At 40.7% G+C, this 24493-nt stretch overlaps 2 protein-coding genes across 3 annotated transcripts; one reads left to right on the top strand and one right to left on the bottom strand.

Moving 5' to 3' along the window:
• Positions 1-1923: 1923 nt before the first annotated feature.
• On the bottom strand, positions 1924-9319 carry LOC121900583 (mucin-5AC-like). Its single transcript, XM_042417013.1, has 4 exons — positions 9132-9319; positions 5433-5614; positions 3282-5347; positions 1924-3240 (listed from the first exon to the last, which is right to left on the bottom strand). Exons 1-4 carry the CDS (start codon positions 9317-9319, stop codon positions 1924-1926), a joined length of 3753 nt encoding a protein of 1250 aa, XP_042272947.1.
• Positions 9320-9619: 300 nt separating this feature from the next.
• Positions 9620-23999, top strand: ttc14 (tetratricopeptide repeat domain 14). Of its 2 annotated transcripts, none has more exons than XM_042416947.1 (12): positions 9620-10255; positions 12115-12239; positions 12788-12987; positions 13619-13703; positions 14533-14662; positions 14953-15108; positions 16673-16744; positions 16889-17008; positions 17761-17883; positions 19344-19461; positions 21935-22041; positions 22167-23999. In XM_042416947.1, the coding sequence occupies exons 1-12, from the start codon at positions 10122-10124 to the stop codon at positions 23185-23187; spliced, it is 2391 nt and encodes a 796-aa protein (XP_042272881.1). In that variant the 5' UTR covers positions 9620-10121; the 3' UTR covers positions 23188-23999. The 2 variants fall into 2 exon arrangements, with proteins under 2 accessions (XP_042272881.1, XP_042272880.1); XM_042416946.1 differs by having other exon boundaries at positions 9621-10255; positions 12112-12239.
• Positions 24000-24493: the final 494 nt, after the last annotated feature.

Raw genomic sequence — 24493 nt, 5'->3', positions numbered from 1 at the left:
AAGGCATTGTTTTATAGCCAAAACCTTCCACACAACAAACAAGCAGTTCCTTCATATTCTGGTTTTCCAATAAATTGGAAAGACAATCTTCAGTATAACCTTAATAAATCAATTCTTAACTACATAAGACAAACAGATTCACATTCATTAGTTACATATGTACCAGTCACATTCTACCAGTATCACATGGCAGACCATTCATATCCTTAATTCGGGGTGCAATAGTCATTCACATGGTATGAGGAACTCAGTGAGGTTATTGTTGCCAGTGTATTATATTTAATGGAAGGGAGGAGTGAGCAAGAAACATAGTTCACTAATTTCCTGGTTACCAGGCTTGTCAGGCATGTTGACAGATGCCTCTCAGGTAATAAAGTATGGTAATTATTGACATTGAAAACTTCTTTGACAGCTCAGATTGCTTGGTTTGAGCTTCCCATTGTCTTGCTCAAATAATTTGACACTTGATTCAAATGCACTTCCCCACTATTCACAATCCTGGGAACTACAGTGTAGCATGGTGCTTAAAATTCTTAAGAATACTGTTTGAGGATTAGAGATAAATGAAAGTGAGTCTTAATATTGACTCATTTGAGGAACTTTTTCAGATTTAATTTGACAAAATGATTAGAAGCAGGCAAAAGAGGGGACTGAAATCTCAGTGTCTTTACTCAAAAACACCATCCAAGTACATCTGTTGGTTGGGGGACATTTGCTGTAGCTCACTTCAGCTCAGTGGAGTACAGTGACATGCGATGTGTTCTGCTAAAATTATTGAAAAACTCAAAAGAAATATCTCTTTCTAAATATGATGAAACGTTTTGGGTGAACTGTCCCTTCACATTGTGTTAAAACAACACCACCAGCATAACCTTGAATTGCTGTCTTTACACATTCACCTTTGACCATTTCTGTCCATATGAAGCTTTCATGGGGAAACTTGAACCCTTTGAATGTTTACCACCTTCAATGTGTGGGCTGTTCCATTCAGAAGCTGGTCTCTAAAAAACTAAATGGAGAGGAAACAGAGAGTAAATATCAGAAGATCTATCTCATTCCCTTCACCACAATATATATGTTTGTGTTTCTATAATTTATCATTTTAGATGAAAAGCATTCATAGACAAAGTTATTAAGTCACTCTGTTTTACAAACCTGTTGAATGTCTTTAATGATGGTCTCATTGCTGACCAAGCCATAGGAAATGATCTTCATCTGTAGATGTGCTAGTGATACCAAGCCTGCAGGGATTCAAATTCGGAAATCAATAAAAGACTAATAAAAATTACTTGTGTATGTCAATGTTGAAAACTCATCCTGACAATAGTAGATTTCCTTGATCATACAATAATTGCAGTTCCATTACTAATGTTAAAGGTAATCACTAAAGAAGACAAATGAGAAAAAATGGCTTTTAAGGTGGGTTTTAAAGCTAAAATCAATCACTGATCGTCTCTTTGGGGTAATTTTATTTATAAGCAATAGACTTGGGGTCAATTCATTATAAATAAAATTTGGGATGAATTTTGTATGACCACTTCCGATGTCATAGATCAAAGTCTAAAGAACCTTTTTTTATCGCACCTCCTAGTTGAAACTTTCCAAAAAAAAACCCTACATTATAGCCAGGAGATTGGAGGAAAAAATAAAAAGAGGGAAAAATCAGGGAGTCACATACCTTGGGTTGTTGTTTGTCCTGTAGTTGAGATGGTTGGAGGTGTGGTGGTAATGGGTGTGGAGGTTTCTGGGGGTATGGTTGTGGTGCTTGGTGTTGTGGTTGTGGTGACTGGGGGTGTAGTAGTTATGGATGTGGCTGTGGTTGTTGGAGGTGAGGTTGTGGTAGTTTCAGGGGTGGTTGTGGTTAGTGGGAGTGTCATTGTGGTAGTTGCTGGGGTGGTTTGTAAGGATGTGGGTGTAGTCATGTTAATTGGAGGTGGTGTTGTGGTTTCTGGGGTTGTAGTTACAGGAGTACTTGTGGTGCTTGGAGATGTTGTTGTTCCTGGTGTAGTTGTGGTGCTTGGGGATGGCATAGTTACAGGAGTACTTGTGGTGCTTGGAGATGTTGTTGTTCCTGGTGTAGTTGTAGTGCTTGGGGATGTCGTTGTTCCTGGTGTAGTTGTGGTGCTTGCAAATGTCGTAGTTACAGGAGCAGTTGTGGTGCTTGGAGATGTTGTTGTTCCTGGTGTACTTGTGGTGCTTGGGGATGTTGTAGTTCCTAGTGTAGTTGTGGTGCTTGGGGATGTCGTTGTTCCTGGTGTAGTTGTGGTACTTGCGGATGTCGTAGTTACAGGAGCAGTTGTGGTGCTTGGAGATGTTGTTGTTCCTGGTGTACTTGTGGTGCTTGGGGATGTTGTAGTTCCTGGTGTGGTTGTGGTGCTTGGGGATGTCGTTATTACAGGAGCATTTGTGGTGCTTGAGGATGTCGTAGTTACAGGAGCAGTTGTGGTGCCTGGGGATGTTGTAGCTCCTGGTGTAGTTGTGGTGCTTGGGGATGTTGTAGTTCCTGGAGCAGTTGTGGTGCTTGGGGATGTCGTAATTAAAGGAGCAGTTGTGGTGCTTGGGGATGTTGTAGCTCCTGGTGTAGTTGTGGTGCTTGGGGATGTCATAGTTCCTGGTGTAGTTGTGGTGCTTGGGGACGTTGTAATTACAGGAGCAATTGTGATGCTTGGAGATGTCGTAGTTCCTGATGTAGTTGTGGTGCTTGGGGATGTTGTACTTACAGGAGCAGTCGTGGTGCTTGGAGATGTCGTAGTTCCTGCTGTAGTTGTGGTGCTTGGGGATGTTGTACTTACAGGAGCAGTTGTGGTGCTTGGAGATGTCGTAGTTCCTGGTGTAGTTGTGATGCTTGAGGATGTTGTACTTACAGGAGCAGTTGTGGTGCTTGGAGATGTCGTAATTACAGTAGCAGTTGTGGTGCTTGGAGATGGTGTAGTTCCTGGTGTAGTTGTGGTGCTTGCAGATGTCGTAGTTACAGGAGCAGTTGTGGTGCTTGGGGATGTCGTAGTTCCTTGTGTAGTTGTGGTGCTTGCATATGTCGTAGTTACAGGAGCAGTTGTGGTGCTTGGAGATGTCGTAGTTCCTGGTGTAGTTGTGGTGCTTGGGGATGTCGTAGTTACAGGAGCAGTTGTGGTGCTTGGGGATGTCGTAGTTCCTGGTGTAGTTGTGGTGCTTGGGGATGTTGTAGTTCCTGGTGTAGTTGTGGTGCTTGGGGATGTAGTAGTTCCTGGTGTAGTTGTGGTGCTTGGGGATGTCGTAGTTCCTTGTGTAGTTGTGGTGCTTGCAGATGTCGTAGTTACAGGAGCAGTTGTGTTGCTTGGAGATGTCGTAGTTCCTGGTGTAGTTGTGGTGCTTGGGGATGTCGTAGTTACAGGAGCAGTTGTGGTGCTTGGGGATGTCGTAGTTCCTTGTGTAGTTGTGGTGCTTGCAGATGTCGTAGTTACAGGAGCAGTTGTGGTGCTTGGAGATGTCGTAGTTCCTGGTGTAGTTGTGGTGCTTGGGGATGTCGTAGTTACAGGAGCAGTTGTGGTGCTTGGGGATGTCGTAGTTCCTGGTGTAGTTGTGGTGCTTGGGGATGTTGTACTTACAGGAGCAGTTGTGGTGCTTGGAGATGTCATAGTTCCTGGTGTAGTTGTGGTGCTTGGGGATGTTGTAGTTCCTGGTGTGGTTGTGGTGCTTGGGGATGTCGTAGTTACAGGAGCAGTTGTGGTGCTTGGAGATGTTGTTGTTCCTGGTGTACTTGTGGTGCTTGGAGATGTCGTAGTTCCTGGTGTAGTTGTGGTGCTTGCAGATGTCGTAGTTACAGGAGCAGTTGTGGTGCTTGGAGATGTTGTAGTTCCTGGTGTAGTTGTGGTGCTTGGGGATGCCGTACTTACAGGAGCAGTTGTGGTGCTTGGGGATGTCGTACTAACAAGGGTAGTTGTGGTGCTTGGGGATGTTGTGGTTACAGGAGCAGTTGTGGTGCCTGGGGATGTCATGGTTCCTGGTGTAGTTGTGGTGCTTGGGGATGTTGTGGTTACAGGAGCAGATGTGGTGCTTGGGGATGTCGTAGTTCCTGGTGTAGTTGTGGTGCTTGGGGATGTTGTAGTTCCTGGTGTAGTTGTGGTGCTTGGGGATGCCGTACTTACAGGAGCAGTTGTGGTGCTTGGGGATGTTGTGGTTACAGGAGCAGATGTGGTGCTTGGGGATGTCGTAGTTCCTGGTGTAGTTGTGGTGCTTGGGGATGTTGTAGTTCCTGGTGTAGTTGTGGTGCTTGGGGATGCCGTACTTACAGGAGCAGTTGTGGTGCTTGGGGATGTTGTGGTTACAGGAGCAGATGTGGTGCTTGGGGATGTCGTAGTTCCTGGTGTAGTTGTGGTGCTTGGGGATGTTGTAGTTCCTGGTGTAGTTGTGGTGCTTGGGGATGTCGTTATTACAGGAGCATTTGTGGTGCTTGGGGATGTCGTCGTTACAGGTGCGGTTGTGGTGCTTGGGGATGTCGTAGTTACAGGTGCGGTTGTGGTGCTTGGGGATGTCGTAGTTCCTGGTGTAGTTGTGGTGCTTGAGGATGCTGTACTAATAGGAGCAGTTGTGGTGCTTGGGGATGTCGTAGTTCCTGGTGTAGTTGTGGTGCTTGGGGATGTCGTAGTTCCTGGTGTAGTTGTGGTGCTTGGGGATGCTGTACTTACAGGAACAGTTGTGGTGCTTGGGGATGGCGTAGTTCCTGGTGTGGTTGTGGTGCTTAGGGATGCCGTACTTACAGGAGCAGTTGTGGTGCTTGGGGATGTCGTAGTTACAGGAGCAGTGGTGGTGCTTGGAGATGTTGTAGTTCCTGGTGTAGTTGTGGTGCTTGGGGATGCCGTACTTACAGGAGCAGTTGTGGTGCTTGGGGATGTCGTAGTTCCTGGTGTAGTTGTGGTGCTTGCAGATGTTGTAGTTACAGGAGCAGTGGTGGTGCTTGGAGATGTTGTAGTTCCTGGTGTAGTTGTGGTGCTTGGGGATGTCGTAGTTCCTGGTGTAGTTGTGGTGCTTGCAGATGTCGTAGTTACAGGAGCAGTGGTGGTGCTTGGAGATGTTGTAGTTCCTGGTGTAGTTGTGGTGCTTGGGGATGCCGTACTTACAGGAGCAGTTGTGGTGCTTGGGGATGTTGTAGTTCCTGGTGTAGTTGTAGTGCTTGGGGATGTCGTAGTTACAGGAGCAGTTGTGGTGCTTGGGGACGTCGTAGTTCCTGGTGTAGTTGCGGTGCTTGGGGATGTCGTAGTTTGTGGTGTAGTTGCAGTGCTTGGGGATGTCGTACTTACAGGTGTAGTTGTGGTGCTTGCAGATGTCGTAGTTCCTGGTGTAGTTGTGGTGCTTGGGGATGTAGTAGTTCCTGGTGTAGTTGTGGTGCTTGGGGATGTAGTAGTTACAGGAGCAGTTGTGGTGCTTGGGGATGTCGTAGTTCCTGGTGTAGTTGCGGTGCTTGGGGATGTCGTAGTTCCAGGTATAGTTGTGGTGCTTGGGGATGTCGTAGATCCTGGTGTAGTTGTGGCGCTTGGGGATGCTGTAGTTACAGGAGCAGTTGTGGTGCTTGGGGATGTCGTAATTCCTGGTGTAGATGTGGTGCTTGGGGATGTCATGATTGTGGTTGAAGTTAATGCTGCAGGACCAGGACAATTATATTTGAGTAGTCAGAAAAGCAATAAAATCAAATATCTCAATATTTCCACTTATCTTTATATCCACATATTTATCTTATATGAGGCCATAACTTCCACACAGGATCAATTGTCTGTGGGATGTCAGTTTGTACAACTGTCACCAAACATCTCAAAGACTATTTTACAGATTGGCATGCTTTTGTGTTCACAGTCATACACTCAAAAGAAGGATCCTGGTGATATAGGTGATGTTAACACCTTTGCTTGACCTCAGACCATCAGGCCACACTTTGCCTACCTTTGTATTCTTTCATCTACACAACACAATGCTGACTGTAAAACTAACAGTCAGCATCTAACTCAGAGATAATTAAACCTTCACAGAGGTTGACAAGTGCTTTATATGTGATTTGTTTTAAATGCACATTCATTTTGGAAAAAATGCATTTGGTTGTAGTATTAATCCCAATAGGATATGTTTTACAACATTAATTCTGTCATGTTTAACAAAGTTATTCATCCAATAATGCTATGAAGTACAAATAATAACCTCTCCAACCTTTTTTTTCTTACTAACTTTTTTCAAAAGTAGGACAGTGGCACCTGATACTATCCACCTGCCAAGATGTATGTTTATGCTCATGTTCATTATTATCCAATGTCCTTGGCAGAAGACCATTCAGGCATTTAATGCTCTTTGGGAATGAACCAAAACAAATGAATCAACTCAATGTAGCCCAATTTTAATTACCTAATGATTTAATTTAATAAATACATTTTGATAATTTTATCTTAAGGTGATTCAGGCGAATAGTCATAAATGTGTGCATGTTTATAATTAGTCAATTTCTGACAGCAAATAAACACTTTCAGTCTAATTTTTATTATCTGATCTTGCTTGTGTAATTAAAAAAACACTGTGGAAATAACTCAAGTTTATATTATCAAATTAGAATTAATAGTTTTCTTTAAAGAAAGAGCAATAGCAGGCAATAACAGATAATGAATAAAAGACAGAAAAAAATCCTTTTGAGTATTGGTTCTGTGTTAAGATTTGAATAATAACTGCTTTGGAAATACTCCTGTCTACTACTTATGTCTTCAGTTTCTGATTCAATAAGGCATATCAAAAAGTGAAAAAGCCATATATAAATAGAAGTAAATTATATTGAATATTGAATAGTTACCTTGTCCAGAGGATGCATGAAAATATCCAAGCAAAATTATCCAACAAAGAATTTTTCTCTCCATGATGAATGGTATCGTTTCTCACTACTCCAGGTACAGACAGGTACTTGTCTGTGATTTCACTTTGCACTTAATTTGCGAGCTGCTCCTCCCTCAGCTATAGAGGGAGGGACAAGGTACTTGTGTTGAACGCTACTTTCATATAACCTGAAAAACCAGGTAATTCACACACACATGTTTACAAAATATAGGCCACTTCAACTTGTACATTGCCACTTGAATTTTCACAAATCCACCAGTTTCAACATCATTCCATTCATCACATCATCCATACAATCCATTTGTGAGTGTTTAGGACATCATGTGTTTGATTTCAACACAGATAGAAGATTGATAACACAGAATGTGGTACTAGAAATTTAACGGCACCAAAATCTTAACCTTAACTCTTATATGAAGATGGTCCATTTTGATTGTTATCCTGTATTTATATTGTGTGATATTTGTTTCTGAGGACTTTTTTAAAGTACATGACAGTATCACTATTATTTAAAGCCATTTGCTCAGTCATAGACTGAGACAGATAGAATACACAGGCATTTTATTTGCCATAAAAAGATTAATTTATACAGGAGAAACATTGGAGGAATTATATTTTAAGTAATTAAAATGCATATTGACAAAACTGTTGTACAGGATTCTACCAAGATTTTCCCATATCATATTCTGCTCATGACTGGTTTTCTAAACAATTGTGCTACATGCCAAATCCTTGAGTGATGGGAAAGAGTGTGCTACATCAACTGCAGAGTGCCATTTATATATAGAAGACATGCAAATTTGCACTACTCACAGGGGAAATGTATATTTTTCTGCAATAATAGTAATGTTATTTTAATGCTTTTCAGCAAAAATTGGCATGTCTTCACAGGCCTAGGAGCCAAAAATCAAACTACTTTTGATTAAAAAAGTAAAAAGCACATAAAAACAGAACCTTGCTCATGACTGTTATGGGTGTTAATGTGATGTATGCTGTGTAAAGAGCATTGTATGCTTAAATTATTAAGTCAGTGGAGATGTAAATGAACCCTTCCTGTATCTGATACTTCATAAAGTGTTGGGAGGAAAGAGGTTAGGATGAAAGGGTCATTGTAAGATGTTAAGTACTGAAACCATTTTTTTGGAATGACCAAAAAATTTTAATGACTTAGGCCAATGACCCACCACTTGGCCCAGGTCAGCAATTTACTGCCTCTGAGACATTTTTAGAAATGTCATGTTTATATAGAAATACTCCCCGGTGAGGCTGGAACATCTATGTATGTCATTATTGTAAAAAGGTGTAAGAATTTAAACTTGTAAAATACTTTGTCAATATAACTGATATTCAGGTATGCTGGATTACCAGGACACCATACTCCTGATGCTACTGAGGACCCTTTGTTTCAGAACTACTTTAACTGGTATTAGATAACTTCAATATTTGAATTGGGGAAAGTACGTGACCATCAAAATTGTGAGTTTTCCGCATTTAAAATGACGTTGCACTTAATGGATTGCCGGTAACCCTCTTCAAGGTTGTCAAACAGGTTTAGCACAATTCCTCTCTGTCACTGCTGGTACAAGCAGGGTAGGACCCAAATGCAGCTGTCTGACGCAGACTGATACAGTTCAATGATTTAATGACAAAACATGAGGTACATAGGTTTACGGAGGCAGGCAAAGGGTATCCAAAAGGGTGCAGGCAAGAATCCAAAGTCCAATATTCATGCAGAATGTCAAAACATGCAGGTTACAGGTTTTCAAAGTTTCAAAGACCGGAGGCTAGAAAGCAAAGGCATGACGCATGACAACTTAACAAACTGGCAGAGAACAATGGAAGTGGACTGGTACAAGTAGTGAGTGGCTGATGAGGGAATGAGTCGCAAGTGAGGATTGGGCGGAGTAGGCCAGGAAACTGTAGGACTGATGAGAGGTAGGAGTAGGTGTGTAGATGGGGAAAGGAGGGAAAGTCTGAGAGCATCCGGTGGACAGTTTGAGGGTGGCAGGTCTTGAGAGTTGGAGGAAAGTGTATGGCCTGGTAGAAGTGAGCATGGGTGGGAGACAGAGACAAAGCGCAATACAGAGGGCTGGGGATGAGAGTGTGTGGCTGTAGAGAGGAACTGAGGAGCAGATTGTGACAGGACCCCCCCTTCAAGGGACGGATTCTAGACGTCCTACCAAGTCGATCAGGAACACAGAGCAGGGTAGCTAGAGGGGGTCTGGAGGAGGGAGTCAGGGAGAAGTGGCCTGGGAGCTTGAGAATGGAGCTGGGGACCTCAGGCGGACGGCCTGGGGGCTGGGCCACTGGGCTTAACGGATCTGGAGGGTGACCAGGATGCAGGACCAAAGGGCAGAGCAGGTCGGGAGGGCGACAAGGAGGCAGGGCAAAAGGGCGGGGCAGCTCTGGATGACAACGAGGAAGCTGGGCCGCCCTCGAAGTCAGTGACGAAGATTGCAGGTGAAGAGTGGTCCATAATATTATGTTTTGGTTTTTTTAGGACATTAATGTGTGCTTTTTTTTCTTGAAAAATACTGCATAATTTTACTTCTTCAGGCCTCTGAAAGTTATTAAAATTACAATTAAAAACAATCTGAGTGTTCATACCTCATAGAAATACAGTATGTAACAACTGATGTCTGGTTGATTGAAGTCTCGTGAGTTGACTTTCTATTGTTTTGGGCTGGTGGCCACTGATGATTTTTCAAGTAAGTTCAGAAATAAATAAATCACAATCGATCAAAATCACTATAGTTCCCAGACGGAGCTTGTTTCACACGACATTATTCAGTGTAACAAATCATACGCATGCGCAGTTATCCATAGCTGTTGGCAGTGCAGGCTAAGCATGGAGACTTGAGTAGTTTGCTACTGTACAGTTTTTGCAGTTAAAACACTGGCTGTATTTTGTAGTGGGGCAAACGGACGAACTTTGCACATGTTAAACTACTGAATTACTGAAGAGTTTTCTACCAAGATAAACAGCAAAACCGTGAAAAGCGTGAGGCAGCGTTAGCATGTTTAGCGTTTGTTTTGCTAGCTAAATACAGCGTTAGCTATGTACGTCACTTAAACGCTTAATTTCTCAGCTTGTTCCCCTAAATAATATTTTAAACACGTCGCGAGTTGCTGCACAAATCTGTTAAATTGATTTTTTGCTGTCTTTAACGCGTTACTAATTTAGCTGAATCTTTATAATCACACTTAACGACACTCAGTGTCTGCAGGTTATTTGTGACTCGCACAATAATGTGACTGCGGTCTTGTGAGAGCAGAGAATGGACAGAAACTTATTGAGGCAGTGTCTGACGTTTCATGGAGAGTCGTTATTGAACAAGCTGAGATGTGAACAAGCAGAAAACCCAGACTTCCAAGCGGCGGCGTCTGAGCTGTGCAAGGCCACGTATGAAAGGTATGTCACAGAGTTATTACGGCCTCTAGCCCACCGTGTAGCTTTCACACAAGTCTAAGAAGACAGCCCATGTGTCATGCAGTGGTGGGAAGTAACTATATTTACTCGAGTACTGTTCTTAAGTTCAAGTACAGTAGTTGAGGTACTTGTTCTTTACATTTGATGCCACGTTATACTTCCACTCCACTACTTATCAGAGGGAAATATTATACTTTCTACTCGACTGAATTTATTTGACAGCTTTAGTTACATTTTCAGGTTTGTGTGTTAGAACTGTGTTTTATCTTCTGTCCTCTCCCATTAATCATCTCACGACCCCTCAGGTTTATCTGTTGACCCTTTGGAGGGGTCCGACCCCTACGTTTGGAACCACTGAACTAAACTAGCTAACTGTATATAAAGTAGTTGAAACTAGATCTACCTCCAGCAGCTACAACAGTAACATGAACACACTGATGCTTTAATATTAATAATCTAATGATGTCATATTTAATAATATATCAGTCTGAGGGACCAAACCACTACTTTTACTTGACTACTTAAAGTACATTTTGCTGCTTATACTTTTACTCAAGTAGGATTTTTCATGTGGGACTTGTAATGGAGTATTTTTATATTGCAAGTTGTAAGTGATGGGGGTCAAAGTCCACAGTCCTTTTTCTGTGCAAAAATGTATTTAAAACTTTATCTGAAGCTAATATGAAGCGTCAGCCAAGAGCCACCCTCTTTATTACTGTACTTCTTCTACAGCTCAACAGGGAAACACTGTCCGAGGAAACACAAAGAGGGAATTTGATGCTAAAAACACTGTAAATGTGGCACATATCCACTTGATATGACTAACTCAGACTGCTGAAGCCTCATATAACCTTCAGATCAACTTTTAAATGCATTTTTGTACAAGATGACTGTGTGGGCATATTTTGGCTCCCATTACTTACACTGAAAGCACATTTGAAGGGGATCTTTTAATAGCCAGTATGAGCAGAGGCGAGGAAAACCTCTTTCAGTGTTCATTTGGAGAACCTGACTGTTGTTTTAAGACAGACTTGGAAAAATCCTTTAAGGTTATGAAGATATTTCAAGTTTGGATGATAACTTTGACTTGATATTGTCAGATCTACCTCCCCCCATCCCCTGTTTAAACTTGTTTTGTTGCTAAGAATCACTTACTTAGCGTTACCCATAACTATTTGTCTTTTTTTCTACTTCTTTTTTCTTTATTTCCATTTTTATTTGTTTTCTCTTGTGTATTGTTGCTCACAGTTTTTTGGAGTATTTTATTCAGGAATTATTAATGTTGTATTTGTTTTTACAGCTGAAACAATCAGTTGATTGATAATTAATTAATTATTCCTGTAGCTCTTCAAGGAAAAAGGCCAAGCATAGCTCGCAATCTGAAAACGTCTGGATTCTAAAATATTCTGATTGACAATTTTTCTCTATTGTCTATTTTATATATCAAAGGAATAATTGACTAAACAAGAAAATAGTCATCAGGCAAAATTAATAATGAAAATGATAATTACTTGCAGGTTTACTTTTCTGAGGTGTTTGTGATTTTCTCTCCTTTTTGATTGGTTGTCGCTGTTCGAGGATGTCAGACAAGGATGTTGTTCTTTCATGTTGTGAATTTGATGCCTGACAAAGGTCAGTTACTGAAAAGCTGCATCTCTCAGACACTTAGTAGTGACAGTGTACAGGAACTAAACTTTTTCTTTTTGTATTTCACTTTATGTGCCTGTCTACCTGGTGTACAATATATAACACTTTGTCAAAAGATGAGTCAAGTCAATTTTTACTTACTAGATTATTTACTGAAAAGCCACTGCTGAATGTGTGTGTTTTCTTTGCAGCAGGGTTGAAGTGCAAAGTAACCCCCTTGTGGAGCAGTTCATTGCCAGGAAGGCCGACATCCTGTTCTGTCCAGCATGGAAGACCGCCACTCTTCAAGAAGAGGAGCACGAGGAGGAGGAGGCTGCAGGTCGGTGTTGGTTTGACCACATATCAGATACTTGGGGACCAAAATCCACGGTGTGTCCACACAGTCATTTTGTGCAAAAATGCATTTAAAAGTTTATTTGAAGCTTATATAAGGCTTCAGCAGTCTGAGTTAGTCTTATCAAGTAGATATAGCATAAAATTTCCTCTTTATGTTTCCCTGTTGAGTTGCGGTGGAAGTGTAGTAACAAAAAGAAGGACATCGGCACTAAAATGACCATAATGTTGAAAGTTATTAACTTGATTTGACTAATTTGGACAGCTGAAGCTCCATATTAGCTTCAGATAAACTTTTAAATACATTTTTGCACAGGACTGTGGATTTTGGCCCCCGTCAGTTAAATTATGAAGGAATCTTCTTCTGGCCAGTATGAACAGGAGGAATGATTATGGAAAGAAAAAACTATTTCAGTGTTCATTTGGGCACCTGTTTATTGTTTTAAGACAGACTTGAAAAATTGTGAACCTGTCCTTTAACGTGGATGTGCTCTCAGTATATGATGAATTACATCTTTGTGTTCCACACACCAGAACCTTGTGCCATCATGCCACCAGCGGAGTTTTTCATGGAGGTTTCCTATGATGAAAGAAGAGCCATGCTGTACAGGGACCTGGAAAGAGGAGACCTTGTGGTGGGGAGGATCAATAACATTAGAGAATATGGCTTCTTTCTCACTCTACTTTGCATGGCAGGAGGACTGAAGAGAGACATTGAAGACCTAGAGTTGTCGGTAGGTTAACAAGCTTAATCAATTAAATGCTCATGAGCCGTTTCATAAATCTTTTAACAGATCAAAACCAATTAATTGACCGTTGTAGAAGCAGAAAACTGGGATTGTCGGCTCTCCAGCTTTACCTATATTGTAGTTTGACTGCGAAGGAACGTAAACAACGTGTCTCTTAGTGGATTGTACAGGTTGAGCTCTCATTCAAGCTAAGTCCCATGCTAGACTTTTATGCCATGTTTGCATTCCAGCTATGAATACTGTGCTATAGTACTTGGCCTGTGAAATGTTTTGCCCTAAATGTTCAAAGGGACCAGTGTTACTGGCTGTCTTCCAGGAATTCACAGACCAATAGTTCAGTAATCTCCTCTCTACTGTGGAGTGGTGGCATGTCTAAACTAGGCCAAGCTCACCATCCATCAATGCTTCAAACTGTTAAATGAAACATGGAAAACACATCAATGAGTGTGTCTCACTCTAGATAAACACAACACAGGTCCCTTCAAAGCAAACATTTAAATTTGTCTCGGTTGATTCATCGGCTAGGGTGAATGACGTATAATCAGTATGTCTCTGCTTCTAGACTGCTATTGTTGTCTAATAAAGGCTAATATATTTATTTCCTTTTTACCTTCAGGCTCTATGTCACATCAGAGAAATTCCCTCCACTGGCAGCCATGATGATCCTCTGTCCTACTACCAGATTGGGGACTTCATCAGAGGTTAGTGCAGAAACACAATATGTATGTCATCTGACAACGCATTGAATTGTCATATGGAATTCTGCTGTTTACCTCACATGATGACAGAGGATTAAATGATTGCAGCTGTAAAGCTTTTTTTAGTATTATAAACCACTGTGACGTGTTTTGGCATCCGATAAGCTTTCAAACTTGTATATCTGTTACTCAAACCGGCTTTCCTGGACAATATTCTATTGTCTTATTACAAACAACACGCCTCCACAAATGTAGCACTTTGTTGTTGTTTTTTTTTAAAGCGGAGTGGTTTCAGTCTGAACACCCATTTAGTTTCACTGTAAGATGCCAATATATTTTGATGAAACGTAGGCCTGAATGGATTGTGGAGACTCTGTTACACATTAAACTTGGTTATCCAGAAATGTGATTGAATGATATTTCTCTCATCTGGTCTTGTTTTTCAAATGTTGTAGTCAGAAAAAGCAGTGATACAGAATATTAGGGCTGCAACATACAATTATATTTATTATCAATGAATCTGCTGATTATTTTCTCGATCATTTAGACTATAAATTGTCAGAAAACTGTGAAAAATGTCCATCAAATTTTTCCAGAGTCCAATCTGACGTCTTCAAATGTCTTTTCAAACATTTGAAAAGTTGCATCCAGAGGATTTTAAGCATTTTGGCCTAAGAAACTAATGTAAATAACTGATTGATTATCAGAAAAGTTTATTTTCAGACTGCTGGATTGAAATCCATCTCTTAGATAAAGTTACGTAAATATCTGTAGAACAACATGACTTTATTTCTTGAGTTTTTGAATTTCTTGTCACTTTCTGGTTTTGTAGCTGGAGTGAAAGACATCGACCGTTACCAAGAGAAAATCACAGTGTCCCTCCACCAGGCCTCTCTTTCACCCAGCTTGGAGCACATTAAACTGGGAGTCATTACTAGGGAGGAGCTGCCCATACACTACAGGTAACGACACAAAATGACAAAATAAAATAAACACTGGTTCAAACAAACAAACAGTGTGTAAAAAGAATTAAAATATACATGAAATGTTTATAATTTTAGAAGTACTTAAGAGTAGAGAGTCTGGCTGTTTTTACTGAACTCTAATTGAAACATTCATGTTAATTAATAAAAGTCAGAAAGGTTGAATACAGAAACCCAGTCTACCATGGGACTCAGAATCACATTAATTCACTCTGAGTCTTATGAACCAGATACCAAAATTACTCTTTCCTCCTCTCCTCTCCCCACAGTCGAAGTGTGCGTGCAGCCAGTGACTCCAGTGTGACATATGAGTGTATTCTGATGGGTTGCCATGGTTACCACAACCCCTCTGTTGTGGACTACCTGCTGGAGAAGGTGGGAGTTAGCGACACCCACCCTCCGTCAATGATGAGAGGACTACAGAGGTAAACATGCCGACTGGCCTTTACTAACAGATTAGAGTACCTCAGTAATTTGTTAGTTTTGTTGTATTTTTAGCAACAGTCATTTTTAGTGTTCAGTCAGTGTTCTTAAAAACTCCTTTTAGCATCAGTTATCTTGTTAGTTTTACTGATGTCAAGGCAAATTGCATAATGTGCAGTGAATTGCAAGAACGAGCCAAGTACGAGCTTCAGGTTGTGGTGGTTTGAACCAGACTGATATTTGATGGATTGTCATGAAATTTTGTGCAAACATTCATGTTCCCCAGAGGATGAATCCTACTGAGATTGGTTCTCCTGATTCCTCCTCTTGTGCCACCAGTAGGTTGATGTGTTTGACTTTTACTAAAACACCTCAACTACTACTGCACTGCCTGCTATGAACTTTGGTACATATATGCATGGTGCCCTGAAGATGAATCCTTTTACTTCCTTTAGCACCATCATTGGGTCAAAATTTAACTATGTTTAATACTTGAGTTTATGACTACATAACCACAGAATTAATGACATTCCCATCAGCCTTAGCTGTTCTTTGTCTTTATTGCTAATTAGCAATATTAGCATGCTTACCATGGATGTATTAGGAGAGTTGGATATGGCGCCATCACTCAGCCTTGCTACCAATTTCTCCCAGTAGCCACTTGTGGTATTACAGTGAAAAGATCCCCGTGGCCCAAAAAGCATAGACCGCCATCATGAAAGAGATGCCTGTTAAACTGTTGACAGGACACCTCAAACTTTAAACAAGGTCAATTATTACTCTTTGTATTAAGAATGTTTAAACCAAGCAGGTTTTATATCTGTAAAACATTCCCAGAGTCTAGAAAAGTGATTTTAAAGTTGTGTGTAAAGTTATGATGTAAAGTCTATGGGCCAGGCGGGAGAGTGGGGGCGTGGCCAGGGAGAGAAACACTACTGCACATATTCAGTGGGCTGCACAACATGGCAGCTAGAAAACGTCTTTGGTTAATGCACCAAGCGAGCAGTTTTCATTTGAGTGAATGGTCGCCATCTTTGAGCCCAGTATCTAGTTCCTGTAATACATCCATGATGCTTACACACTAAACTCAGACGGTGAACACGGTAAACATGCTGACGTTAGCATTTAGCTCAGAGCACAGCTGTGCCCTAAATACAGCCTCACAGAGCTGCTAGCATAGCTGTAGATGTTAGTCTTGTTTTTGTGAATTTTTACCTTTCTGTACAATACTGTCACACATAAAGCAGCTTTACATAATTTCAGTTACATACCATAATGCCTCAGAACTGCTACTACTTGTTTTCCTTGCTAAAAGATAATACTCATCATAGGGTACTGGATATTGTATTATCATGTAAGAGCCCAGGTAATAAGCTACCGAGCTACTAACAGATTGTTTTTTTACTTCATGTGGTGTCATGAACTTTCTAGCAAGAAAGATCCCTTGTGTTAGGTAGGCCGGTGAATAGTGGTAACCTTTAGGAGAGGGAAGCCTACAGTGTTGAGATAGGACTGTTTCAAAGGTCACTAAAGTTCTGTATTCTTACGTGCCTCCCTTCTCTACAGTAAACTTTTCAAAGAAGACGATTTTGCCTCTGCAATCCGGAAGAAACAGTCTGCGTCCTGGGCCCTGAAGTGGTACAGTTAAACTTTTCTCACTGCAAATCTATGGAGTATTGCCCTCGTTGTGTCTCACTGGACTCTCAACCTCTTTTAACTTGGCATTAAATAACAACTTAACCTTAACTTAACCTCTTTTGTCCTATGTCTGTCTTCCGTCAGTGTCCGTGCTGGTGTGGATCACTTCAAGCATGGTCGTCATGTTGAAGCCATGAATGAATACAACAAAGCCTTGGATATCGACACTAATAACGTAGAAGCGCTGGTGGCTCGGGGAGCTCTGTACGTTGATTCTTATTTTATAATTATACTCTTTGTCACAATCTCCATTATTAACCAGTCTTATGTAGGCTTACATCTATCTGGAAATATTTGAATTATTAGACATTCATACTTTGAATACCCATACTTTCGCAAGCCATTTAATCTGTTTTATTTACCTTTTTTCATAAGAAATGGTTGAAGTAAACTCTTTATAATCTGTCTGTAAAATTGATTCCTTACACAAAATGTACAGATCACCATTTCATTTGGAAGAAAATGTGTGGAAAAACATTTTAACACCACACCATTACCTGCCAGGATTAAGCCGTCTCTCAACTATGCTGCAATAAAAACTTTGGCTCAGCGCCTGCTCAGTGTAATAACAGCAGCGCATACCATTTACGCCTTTGAACGCTAATGAGGCATTGTTCAATAAAATAGTTTTGAACAGCAAAGGTGACTCATTTTGTATTTTTATTAGCGTCTAGTATTTATTTGTGTTTCTTTCACCTGCAATTGGTATGTGAACAAACACTGCAAATATAGGAAGGATGAATCATTGGTGTAGCTCCCCACTGTAGATGTTTTGTTTGTTTGATCACAAAAAAATAATATAATAAGATCTGGTTTAAGCAGTTTGACAGAAATTTCTAAAATGAAAATAAATCTCTCAGTTGTGATACCCTCTGTAGTTAGCATGACTGGATCATTTCTCTGGATGTTTTTTTTTGTTCTTACTATTGTGTTTTTCATTTATTGTCTATTCTCAGATATGCTAACAAAGGCAGCATCATGAAGGCTGTAACAGACTTTGAATTGGCCCTGGAGAACTGTCCAGATCACCGCAACGCCAAGAAGTACCTCTGCCAGACACTGGTGGAGAGAGGAAAACAGTAAGCACAAACAGTTCACATGTTTAAGATCTCGGAATTCAATCCTGCTACAGTTAAATAAAATTACTAAAATCAAGCAGTATTGCTGACATGGACAGTTCATTAGCAGGTTCTCCACAGGGGTAGGCAGGTAAAAGCTTCCATATTTTACTCCCAGCTCCAGTTTGCCCACTAGTTAGGAAGGACTGGGACTGAGAATTGAGTTAATAGAGTGTTAGCTGAGGTGGTAAGCCACCCGCATCCTGTGCTTTTAACTTGTGCTGCCAGTTGATTTTTGGGACACACAGGTCATTTCTCACCACCTGTAAGAGCTAACGTTGTGTAGTTTCTGTTAGTGTTACCACTGCTAGTCGCTGCCATATCTCACTGACTCCATGCGTCATGTTAGAAAGCTAAAGTCAACAGATGTCTAACTGTGTCATGTAGTAAAAATGTTTTGCAAATGCGAGGATGGCTGCCACATACAAATACATCTCTACACAGTGAGTTTACTGGTTTCCAGCAAGTTGCTTCATTTCTCAATACTAAAAATAATGATATATAAGCTATCATGACATTGCAGCAGTGTTTTCTGCCACTCCACAGCAGAAAAAGTTCTCTATATTTTTCCATAGTCTCAATGAGTAGATATGATGTTTACTGTGTGAAATAACACCACCGCTCTTTTTCCCATAAAGTAGATTTTTTTTTAATTATTAAAAGTGTGTTAATTTTTCACAGTGTTAGCACAAATTGTGTTTATTTGAAGTGTGGTTGCCCTCGCCTGCTATTAAACACTGCAGAAAATCCTGTTATGGGGGAGAAATACATGGATTTGCATTTGTTCCACACAGCAGTGAAGTGGCGCCACTGTAGACTAAAGACTAAAACACTACGTCACTTTAAAGTTTATTTTCATCAGTAAATCTGATTTTTCATGCCACACCTAAAGTTTTGTTTCCTTGTTGACACAAATTCATCAGCGGATGCCTTCAGATGTGCAGAGTTTGTATAATAATGTTGGATCAGGGCATATAGGACTTGTTTTGACTTCATGGCAGTGCTGAGGGCTTAAAGCTTGACAGGCTGATATTAAAAGTAACTCGAGATTAAAGAATAGACTAGAAACCAAACCAGTTAAACAGCTGTGGGAATTGTTGCCTGTGTCGACGCCTTCTCTGCTGCGTCTAAATACATTTTTTAAAAGCCTGAGCTTCAGTTCTATTCCTGTCAGCACCCGCCCCCCTGCCCCCTCCTTCTAAACACCTCATACTAAGATGCAATTAAAACAGTAGAATCCAAAAAAGCTTGGTAATTAATGACAGAAATGGTGTTTGGAACAGATGTGTGAGCTATAACTGGACTGTTTGGTTTATTTTTACCACCACAACAAGGATGTCAGTGTAGATGGGAGTGGTATTTTCATTTATCAATTGTTATTTATTTACTCAGAGATCTATTTTATCTGTGTGTGTGTTTAGGCTTGAGGAACAGGAGAAACTAGTAACAGCAGAGGGACTGTACAGGAGAGCTCTGTCCCTAGATGATTCAAACCCTGAGGCACAGGAAGCCCTACACAAGATCACAGAAACTATACAGGTGAGCGGGCCACAACACACACACACACACACACACACACATAAGGGGGTTTGGGAAAGTTAAGCAGGTAAGCACTGTGTGTATTTTAGGCTTAAATATTAAAGCACATGCCAACAATGATGGGCAAAGCTTTGTTAAGCATAATTTTAAATGTGGTGTCACATATGACTGCAGAAAAACAATAAAACAGGTAAAGCAAATAAATAATGCCACTGTGGTTTTTTGGCTGTATCAGAGTCATATCAGCATCTCACACCGTGGTGACACTCAACTTGCACTAAATGTGTGACTGTTGCAAGGCCAGATTAGTTTGTTAAGCTAATAAAAACAGTTGAGACGTCCCCTTATTTGCATTTTTCTGTCTGAAACAGATGTAAAAAGGTTTTATGCATCTGTATTGCATCTGTTTATTTCTTTTCGACAAAGAAGTGTTGTCTGGAACACTTGCAGAAAGCTTTAAAGCAGCTATAATCAGTATTTTTATACTTAATATATATCATTACGATGGATGACTACTTGTATGTGAGAAAAGGGTTGCTTGTAGTGATTATCACCCAGTTCTGCTGCTCCATATCGTCTTTCAGCTCAATATTTTGTTTGTGCAGCCTGCAACGTTACACAGTGTGGTGCAAGTCAGTCTCACCACTCACACTCATAGTTTTTGGGGCGCAGCAGGCAGCTGTTTTCAGTTGGAACGCTCTAAAAACAGACCGTACACTACCTGCTCAGCACCAAACAACTAACTGGTTAGTAGCCAGATATTTCCCTCAAGAGTTGATAGAGTTCAAAACAGAGCTAAAAAGGAAAGTGAATGTTCAACTTACATTCATCAGGTGACCAGAAATGTGACTCTAAATGAATGTGGTGTGTTTACAGCTTGTTTTCACTGCCTCCAAATGGCCAAAAAAATGTCACAGGTTTAAATTTAAATACTGTCTAATAGCGTTTGCAAGCCCACATTCAGCAAACTGAGTATCAAGTTATAAGAAGATATTACATCAAAGTAGTTTTTTTTAAAGATTTATTTTAACCAGGCAGTGTCTTGAGATACATCATCATAATGGGAGCATAAAATAGGTGTCACATAGTTGCACAAAAACACACATCATTAATTTACAGCAATCACATCCAGCATTTCCAAACAGGACGTGAGAAACACAAGGAAGATTAAAAACTTAGCTTGTTCCGAGCAGACTGTAGGGACACTTAAGATGATCCATCTAGATGATCTGATCTGATAGCTGTAACAGGAGGAAGCATTTCACAGAGATAAACAGGAAGCTTACAAATGATGGCTTTAAAGATAAAAAAAAAAAAAGCTTATGAAACCCAGAGATGAATGATAGACAGTGTAAAGTCTACAAGGTAGTAAGTCTGATATCTGCACATACAGGAAGTGACTGAAGACTTTACTGGATATCAGCTTTTTCAGACAGTAGTTTTATACATCCTGTACGAAGCCTGTTAAACTGGTTCCATGTTGACCACTCGACAGCCTCTCTGATCATTAACTAATCATAGCAAAATACATCTGTGTTACAACAAGGAAGGGTCAGGAATTTACTTAATAAGCTTAATTTTAGTAAAGGATTCATATCAAAACATGAAACACTCTGACTCCACGTATATCACCAAACAAGCCAAGACCAGAGTTGCAGTTTTTGAAGAATATTTCTTGAGGGAGTATTAAAGTAACTTCATTGTGTAGTTTTTCTTCCCCAATAAAATGGCCTCTGTGCACTTCTGTAACACACTCTCGTTAGTTAGATATAAAAACCTTCTCTCTGAACAGAAATAATCCATGAAATAACACGGGGAAGTGAACTGTTCATAGTTAAAGACTGGTTTGTAATACTGATGAAGTGTTTTGGTGTGTATGTGTGTCCGACCCTGGGACTCTGCCCTTTGACCCTCCGACTGCCACGGCCTTGTCACCTGCCTTGCGGGGGGGCGAAAAAAAATAAACTGCAAAACGAACAACGACTCCTCTTCCGGACACATGGTGGGCGCCGTGTCCCCGATCCTAACACGGTAATGTTGCCACCCTCTCTGTCTCGATGGGGAACAAATGCTGTTTGTCTCTCTGCACATCTCTGCCTGCAACTCTGTCCATCCATCTGCATCTATGCTATCTACTACCTCGCTCACGGATCGCACCACTTTTTCTATGGTAAATACATAACCCTCCGTATATCTCTTCATCATTCTGTCATCTGTTAATACTCTTGGTTTGGTGGTTGTGGTGGTTTGCTCCTCCTTTCATTTATTCCTTCTCCAATCTTGGGCTTTCCTATTCTTCTCCATACTTTCCGTACTCTGATATGAATGGATGAATTAATGAATGAATGCCGTTTTTTTGGGGGGTCTCTGATGCATGTTTTGGGTCATGGTGTTATATGTGTTTGAATATATATCTGTGGGCTTTGGGCTGCCATTGTCATGCCTTGCATTGCCTCGTCCGGCGACCGTAAAGAAATCAATTCGCCTGCGAGAAGAAGCGTTGGCTAAGGAGCAGGAGAAAGCAAAGAGCGTCCCGACGAGTGCTGAGAAATTGCGTAAGATCTTAAAAGAGGAGAAGAGGTGAGTTAACGCTGATTTTTTTTTAAAGTATGGCAGGTAAATATTCTGGCTTGTAGACATTTCATATATTAAAAAAAAGGTGTTTAATCAGAATAAGGTTGTCAGTGGATGTGTCTTTTCTTCAGGATGAAGAGAAAAAGGAAGAGATCGGCTTCTTCCTCTTCATCGTCCTCCTCTGCCTCCAGGAACTCCTCCTCTTCGTCGTCTTCCTCCTCTCGCAGGAGGTCCAAAAAGAAGAAAAAGAAACGGAGGAGGTCCGAGCGGGAAAGCAAGCGCCATCGGAGGGTCTCCTCAAGGGAGAGCCGGAAGAGTGAGGAGGGTAAGAACGAGAAAGAAAGGAAGGAGAGAGAGGAGGAAGAGGAGTTGGAGTGGTACCCTGCACCTCCCAACACCTCTGCCACCTTTCTCAACCAGAAGGGAGGTCCAGGTTTTGGAGAGAGGGATGAGGAGGAGGAGGAGGAGGTAGAGGAGAAGATAAAGGAGAAAGATGGAGAAGACAGAAGGATCTCTCAGCTTTACTCTTTGTCAGCAGCCTCAGAGGATGAAGAGTCCAACTCCTCACGTAGGGAAAGGAAGAAAGGGGACAGAGAGGGGAGCAGGGGAAGGAGAAGGAAAAGCACATTGAGTAGAAGCCCAGAAAGAGAGGAGAGGAGGAGCAGGAGTAGAGAGAGGAGGGATGTGAAGGATAGGAGAAACAGTGACTCCAAGAGGAGAAGCAGCTTAGATGAGAACAGGAAGCGAAAAGTATCCTGCTCGTCGGTTGAATCCGAGTATTCCCGGAAATCTAATCTCAAACCGGAATATCCAGGAAACTCCGGTTCTGCCTCCAAACACTTGGAGAGCAGGAGACGAAGTGACTCTTCCCAGAGAAGCTTCTTCAACGGCGGTAGGTATGAGAACAAAGGGCGGGAAGAAATTTGGGAGGGAGACGAGGTGAAAACGGAGAAGGAAAGCAGAAAGAGGAGAGCGGAGGAGGAGAGCAGAAGTGGCAGCAGGTCAGACGGAGGGCACGGTAAAAGACTGGACGGCGGCATGACCTCAGTGCCGGGAGAGAGGCCAAAAAAAGAGCTTCCTGCTAACCTGTTGGATATTTTTAACCAGATCGCCCAGTTTGAGAAGGAGAAAGGAGTCAAGCCAAAAAAGTAACTCCCAAGAATATGCCCGATACAAATAAACTGATGTGTGCAGAGAATCAAGGGAAAGTTTTATGGAAGGAAATCAGCAAAATGGATGATTGTCCCATGAATTCACTCTCCTGATACAGCTGAACCAATGGCTAAATGTGTTGCTGCTTAAATGTCCCAGTTGTTGCAAGTTACCTTCAATGTCGGAGAAAAAAAAAAAGTCATTTTCCTTACACGTGTCTGTGCTAATTGCTTCATAATAGCTGGTCAAAATGTAATAAAATGTTCATCTGAATGGGTTGAAACTGTAACTTCAACTAAGAAAATACTTTTGCAACTGATGTGATAACGTTGTAACTGGTGATTATTAGCATAATTTAAGAGTCCGCTAATCATATCTTATTGATTTCGATATAATAATTAAAGATGAGATTATCAATGACCCCATAGTTTACATTTTTAGTCAGTATTATTAAATTATCTGTGATAATCTCCCCATTTCGTTGGCCATTTTGTTTACATTTTGACGAGTTTTCACATTCAGCACTTCTGACACCACGAGTTGCTTCAGTCTTTAAGATAACCGTTGTTTTGTCTTCATCTTACGTTGAGACATGTTTCTGTAAAGAAGATATACTGCCTTATGTCTACTGCCTTGTGCCATTTTGAGCTTTCTTTCTCTGGATTGTTAAACCTCTTCACAAACAACCTGACTGTTAGTACGTCGGTACTTTTTCCAGCTTTACACAATACAGTTGCTCCAGTTGTATTGCAGCACCTTTTCTCCTGTAGTAAAATGAACTCAGAGTCAATAAAGCATTTACAATGTCAGAACTACATGTCATGTCTTTTAAGTCCTTGTGGTTTGAATGCAATGCTTTGTTTTTTTTAAAAATACAGTTTATTTCTCTTTGCTGTTTCATTGCTTTTTGTTTTGTGAAAAGACACACTTGCTGAAAGGATTATAGAGACTGGAACCAAATTATGAATATTAATCTTTTCCCCTGTACAGATAATAGCACATCAGTATTTTCCCTAATTAGTTTAACAGGGATGCATCATCCCTCACAGAGTTGTACTGTTTATGCCACAGAAAATATTATTAATCTGGAAGCTCAGAAGTAACAAAGATGAACATTACATCAGGCAGGAAAACAGTTTGAGCTCATGAAAAAACAAATGTTCTTATTCAAGACTACATTATTTAGAACTGATGAAAATAAAACCTTTTTAGACGTTAACTCATGATATACTCATATACTCCACATTTTCTTCTCAAAGTTTATATCACCACGTTCCTTTCGACATGTAAACTTTAAATACATCAT

The sequence above is a fragment of the Thunnus maccoyii genome, chromosome 7 (genome assembly GCF_910596095.1).
Source record: "Thunnus maccoyii chromosome 7, fThuMac1.1, whole genome shotgun sequence".
NCBI classification, from domain to species: Eukaryota; Metazoa; Chordata; class Actinopteri; order Scombriformes; family Scombridae; genus Thunnus; species Thunnus maccoyii.
The sequence above is the reverse complement of the archived record's forward strand: the minus strand, read 5'-3'. Positions and strand labels throughout refer to the sequence as shown.